The sequence below is a fragment of the Fringilla coelebs genome (assembly GCF_963513975.1).
Source record: "Fringilla coelebs genome assembly, chromosome: 5".
In the NCBI taxonomy this organism is placed as follows: Eukaryota; Metazoa; Chordata; class Aves; order Passeriformes; family Fringillidae; genus Fringilla; species Fringilla coelebs.
Genome location: NC_140033.1, coordinates 48,841,557 through 48,847,556, shown reverse-complemented (window position 1 = coordinate 48,847,556; position 6,000 = coordinate 48,841,557). Strand labels below are relative to the sequence as shown.

The 6,000-nt window shown below is 47.7% G+C and overlaps 1 protein-coding gene across 1 annotated transcript in view; it reads left to right on the top strand.

Moving 5' to 3' along the window:
• Positions 1 to 2,074: 2,074 nt before the first annotated feature.
• Positions 2,075 to 6,000, top strand: part of EP300 (EP300 lysine acetyltransferase) — a 59,870-nt gene continuing 55,944 nt past the window's right edge. The window contains exon 1 of the mRNA XM_084206498.1: positions 2,075 to 2,174. Within this exon, the coding sequence (XP_084062624.1) occupies positions 2,081 to 2,174 (94 nt within the window). The 5' untranslated portion in view covers positions 2,075 to 2,080. The remainder of the gene's footprint in view (positions 2,175 to 6,000) is intronic.

The following is a 6,000-nucleotide window of genomic DNA, read 5'->3' as shown; positions in this document are numbered from 1 at the left end:
TTTTTTTTTCTTTTTTTTTTTTTTTAAGGGAAAAACCCTTCGCCTTTAAGGGCAGGGCCATTGGAGTTTGCGGAAGAGGCCGGAGAGATACGAGCGCTGATTGGATTAACGCGGTCTCGTGACGGTGGCTGGGGCGGTGCCGCTCCCCCCACCCCGCCGGCGCCCCGCGTTCCATTGTGTGCGCTAGCGCCGCCGGGCCCCGCCCCGCCGTGTCCCCGCCCGCAGGACTGACCACGCCCCCGGTGGCGGCCCCGCCCCCCGTGTTCTCTTGGCTCATTTCCGGCCGCCGCCGCCACCGCCGCTTCCCTCCGAGGGCTCGGGAGAGCGAAGGAACAACAGCCGCCATTTTGTTTGTGTGTGAGCGACGGAGGGAGGAGAAGGGAGCGAGAGGCCGAGCCGGACGGGGCGAGCCAGGGGGAGGGCAGCGCACAGAGACCCAGGGGCTCGGACAGGGGACGGGGAGAGAAGCGAGGAGCCCAGACGCCCCCCCCCCCCCCCAACCCCAGCCTGCCCGTCCCCTCGCTATTCCCTCTCTTTCTGTTTCCTTTTCTCTCTTCTCCTTTTCCCGGAATTTTCTCTCCCCGCACTGCCCTCCGCCCCCGCTTTGCCCGCTCCGCACACACGCCCCCGGAGCGCCAGGCAGGGGCAGTAGGGAGCCTGCGCTCGGCCCCCGCGCTGCCGCCGTCCCGCCCCGGCCCCCCCCCCCTCCCCCCCCCGCCGAGTAGCGCCGGGGACCCCCTCCCCCGCTCGGCCATTCCGGGGCGAATCCCCCGGCCTTCCCCGCCGTGATTTTTCTCCTGTTTTATTATTTTAATTTTACCTCTCGATTCTCTTCTCGGAGGGGTCGCTGCGCGGCCTCCCCTCCCACCCCGACTTTCAACCTCTTCGCTCCCTTCCCCACCCTCGCAGAGGCGAAGGGGGAGTCCCCCGCGCCCGAACAGCGGCCGAGGGTCTCCTCCCTCGCTCATCCCGCCCCGCATCGCCCGTGGGTCCGGGGGAGCTGAGACAGGCAGCCCCCTCCCTGCCACCATCCTCGGCCGCCCGGGAAGGGGGAAGGTAGGCAGAGAGGGCGGGAGGGGCCGGCTTCTTCCTCCTCCTCCTCCTGCCGCTGCTGTGGGATCGGCCCCTCTGCCTGCGCCGGAGCGGGGGGGGTAGCCTGCTACTGCGAACGAGAGAAAGAGGAAGGGGAAAGAAGAGAAAAAGGGGGGGCAGAAAGGGTGTTGAAACCCGCCCCCCACCTTCCCATTCCGCGATCGGTGCTGCCTCCATCAGGACAACAACCCCTCCTCCTTCCCTGCACAACAAGATGTGAAGCGGAGACTCCTGGGACTTATCCTCACCCTCCTCATCCTTACAGCTCCCCTTTCTGCAGCCATTAGCGACGGGCGAGGAAGAAGCGAGTGGAGCTGGGGACCCCGTGCACGCCGTGCCACTCCCCCCGCCGCCTCCCCCCCAGCCCTGTCGCTGGCGGTGGGTATTTTTTCGCAGGGTGGTGTTGGAGGGGGAAGGAGCCGCTGCTAGAGGACGGTGATCTTTTTTCTTTTTTCCTCCTCCTCTCCCCTCCTTCGCCCGCCTCCTTGTGGCGATGAGGAGGAGGAGGACGGCGCCGAGGAGGAAGAGGCTGATGGCGGCGGTGAGGAGGCAGCAGGAGGAGGAGACCCCCCGAAGGATGAAGATGATTATGGTGGCGGCGGCGAGGAAGCACCAGCGCAACAGCCGGGATTAATTTTACTAAAAAAAATTTAAATATTCACCAGCCTCCATTTTTTTTTTAATTTTTTTTTTTTTTTGGCGGGGGCTTTACCTGCTCTTCCCATCTTCGTTTAGCCCTTTCGCCTGGGGGAAGAGGCCTCACCCCCGCCCGCCCCAGCTCCCACCTCTCCCAGCTTCTCCGCTGCCGCCCTCCCAGAGCCCGAGGAGCAGAAAAAGGGGAACTTGGCCCCCCTTCACCAGATCTTCCTCCTTGCTTTCGGCCTTATTGTTGTTCTTCACCTGACTCGGGGCCCCAGAAGAACGTGAAGGTTTTGGGGTTCACCCCCCACCTTCTCTCTGCTCTGAGTGATTGTCTAAAAAATTAAAAATGGCCGAGAATGTGGTGGAGCCGGGCCCGCCTTCAGCCAAGCGGCCTAAACTCTCCTCACCGGCGCTCTCCGTGTCCGCCAGCGACGGCACAGGTCAGTCTCCGGGCCCCAGACCCTCCCCGCTTCTCAGTGCCGCAATTACTGCCCTTTTCTCCCCTCTTTTGCCTAAATCTCCTCCTCCCTTTTGCTGCTGTTAGCTCGAGCCTGCTCTTCTCCTTCCCGTCTGTTTCGCCTGTTCTCGCTTCGTTTGAAGCTATTTGCGTTAATGGCTTAGGGAGGGTTGTTCTGATGTTTTTGCCCTTCTGGTTTTTTGGAAGTGATTGAAAGCAAAGCTGTTCAGTTTATTGTGCTTTTGATCAGCTGCAGATAGGACTTAACAGTTCGTCATTTTCGTATCTTTCACAATAGTAGCGATTACGAGCTCCTTTCTAAGCATAATGCCAGTTGCAGAAATACGAAGTAGTGCTGAAGACGATGCTTTTGTACACTTTATTGTTGCATTACGTGTACAAGTTTCTTGGTTTTGTATTTTATTTTGCATATACGGGGTTCTTTTACAGCTTGTTTAGAAACGAGAGATCTATTTCTCTGCTATTTTTCTTTTTTCCTTCTTATGTGCAGTCTCCTTATGCGATTTACTTTTTACAATTCTCCGTTCTTCTTCCTGCAGAAGTGTATCAAAATACTGCTTTTCTGATTCAAATAGAACCATGGGCTCTAGGAAAAACAGCTAAAACCAAAATCCAGATGCTACGCTTGTGGCATAAGGTTTATTGAGACTCTTATATTCTTAGAGATTGAATTTTATTTCACCTTATTTGCATTAAGAATCAATATGGAGTGTAGTTTATCATGCATCTCCTGTTTCTTTGCTGCAAGACCAAAATGTCTGAAATTCCCCTGTAGACTTAAGAGCTGTGAAGAGAAAAGGGGCTTCTCTGCAGTCCTGCAAAGGTCTTTGGTGATGCTGGGAAGGCAAGCTAGAGCATGGAAATTTTAGGTGTCCCAATCCCTAGCAAATATGAACTGGTTGTACTGGGAGGGGGGAGGAAGTAACAAAGGGCTGTTCAGCCTTTTAATGCTTCTTGCGAAGCAAGTGAGTATTTGGTGTCATTTTGCTATGAGAATACTCTGTTATCTGTCCCAGAGTAGTTTCTTTGAACTCACATTAGATCCTATTAATCTATGGGCTATGGAGGAGGCCTCCTCCTGCCAGTCTGGTGAGTGGTGGCATTTCTAAAGGCACCAGTGCTCTTGTTCAATGCAGCTAACAACTGGCAAGAAAAGGGAAGAGTTGTTTTCTTCTTGTTGGTTTTTGGGGTCTTTGTTTTGTTTTGGTTATTTTTTTCTGAAAAGCTCTTTGGCAATTAACACCAGATTTTAATAACAGGTCTTTGAGCAGTGGATGTGATTCTACTTGGGATCATCTCCAAAATTTTGATTTTGCCTTTTCTATTCTCGGTGAATGACGTATTAGTTTTGAAAAGTGTGTGTGTGACTTTTAGTGCATATTAAATACAGCCAATATTGTGTTGTAAGTGGAGGACATGACTCTTCCTAATATCAACAGGTCTCTAGTAAGAGAGTAGAAGAGGGTTGGAGAAGCTACTCTTTGGCTAGAACGAGTTGTTGCCTGTTTTTTGTGCTAGATTTGGAAAACAGTGGTTAATTCAATAGTAACCGTTTTAAATTTGCCTTGATAGTGGTTATTTTGCTCTGTTTAGGTGAAATAAAAATATTTTGTGAGAAAAGTTCTGATACTTTAAAAATATGAAAGTTGAAGGCACGTTTTGATTCAAATGAACAAACATCTAAGTTCAGACATTTGTGATCAAATAAAGGTTGGCTAATTTGTGGATGTATTTCAGTTTAACAGGTGCAGACTCTCACAGAATACTTAGTCTTTAGTTGTTAACTTACTGGGCAGCTTTTTATAGTTAATAAATGGACTTTTTACAGTTTTGGTGAAACACTAGGGACTGGACAGTTTCAGTACTTTTCAGACAGTTTCAGTTTTTTCCAAAGTGATTGGGGCTGTCATCAACTGATAGCTATCCTGAAGTTTATAGTGGTGCAAGCACTTCATATGTGCTACATAAGACCTATCAAAGAGTTCTTAATCTTGTGACTTTTTTTTGAATTGCCAAGTAATTATGGGATAGTTTTCCTTTCTGTGTTTTTTAACATGACATATAATATCTATTTCTGTGAATAAAATCCAACCTATGAACCAACGAATGTATTTTGAGGGTTATAGTTTTTCATTTGCTGCTTGAGACTGCAGTTTTTGTCATACTTCTCTTGTGAGAAACTGCTTTGAAATTTACAAATTTTTAACCTATCTGCTGGTTAAATTTGCTTTGAAATAGTGCAAGCAGCTGTCATGAAGTAAATTCCGCTTATAGAATCTTGTATTGTCCCCACTCCTCGGTTAATTATAGGAAATAAGTAACATGGTACTTATGTACTTACTCAGGCACTCTTTTTAAAACTGTTAGATTCTCAGCACTATCAGAGAGAAGGAGAAAGGCAAGACACATGCACTGTTCATGAAACTTTTTGCAGCAGCTGTGCATAGTGCTGTTTTTGCTGTTAACTTTTTGATTAGTTTTTTAATCTGAAATATTTTAGTTTGTTAGATATGTAAAAATTATGACTAACTCATGTTACATTATTCCCAAACTTGCAGATGTTAAGTATATTTATATTGAAGACCAAGAGGAGTCTCTAACTCATGTTTTCACTGTAGACCTGGATGATACTCATATTCTGGGCCTGGAATGTACTAAACTCTAATGTTGGTGGCTTTCTTCTAAAAAGAAGTAAGCAGAGATTGTCCTAATATGCTTGATTTATTTGCAGCAGCCAAATATAGCTGCATTTCCCACTTTTGTTGCAGTGCTGCATCTTCTTCGGTCTTAAAAGTTATAGATGGTTCATGTGTTCCCTGCTCAGAATTTGCTTTACCATGGAACATACTGCATTAGTGTCCTTTTAAGTTGCTTTATTAATGCCAGTTCAACCTTAAGGGTGCAAACTGAAATGTTTGTAGCACATCATGTAATAGTAGTTTAGAAAGTCTTGGTTCTTGCAGCATCCTCTAATATGTTGAATTTTTGGATGGTCTCACAGAGACAGAACTGTGTGGGATTCCCTTGAACTACACAGGTTTTTCTACAATTTTTTCCCCCCTTTCTCTAGTCAAGTGTTAAATTTGTTGCAAAGAAGAATGGTAATGGTCTATGTATCTTGTGCGGGCCTTAAGTTTTCTGAAGGCCATTACAACTCTACAGTGGGGTCATCTTTTGGTGACAACAGTGACTTTGTTACACTTCAGTACCAGCAGGGTTACATTGACAGAAGATGACACTGACTACATCGCCAATGTAGCACCTTTGCTCATCTTTCTTAACTGGTAGCAACATTTTTGATATGTTGCACCTACTCTAGCAAGACTTTCTTTAACATTACCTTAGCAAACTGCTGCATATGAGTCCCCCCACTGTAACAGAATAACTGGAGTGCATCCTGTGGAATTCCCTCTTGGAGTAAAATGAGTGAAAGGTGTTCATAAAGATAGATTTTTAATTGGATGCTTTAAACCACTTGTTTTGGTATTTGGCGTTGGGGGGGTGGGGAATTGAGAGTGTCTTTTTATTTGTGGATCCCTCAACTTTACCTGCAGCAATGCAGGTGTGCTGAAATTGCTATGTACAGATTTCTGTGGTATATTCAGGGCAGGAGAGTTTTATTGTATTTTACGCGCCCCCCCCCCCCCCGGCTTAGAAACAAGCTGTTTTCTGTGAACTGGGAAAGCATTTTGGGCTCTGGGTTCAGAACTGCTGTGTTTCTTCATGGAATAAAAATGGAGTACACCCCAAGCTGCAATGTGTTTGTCTAGTATCACGTTTTTAGGCTG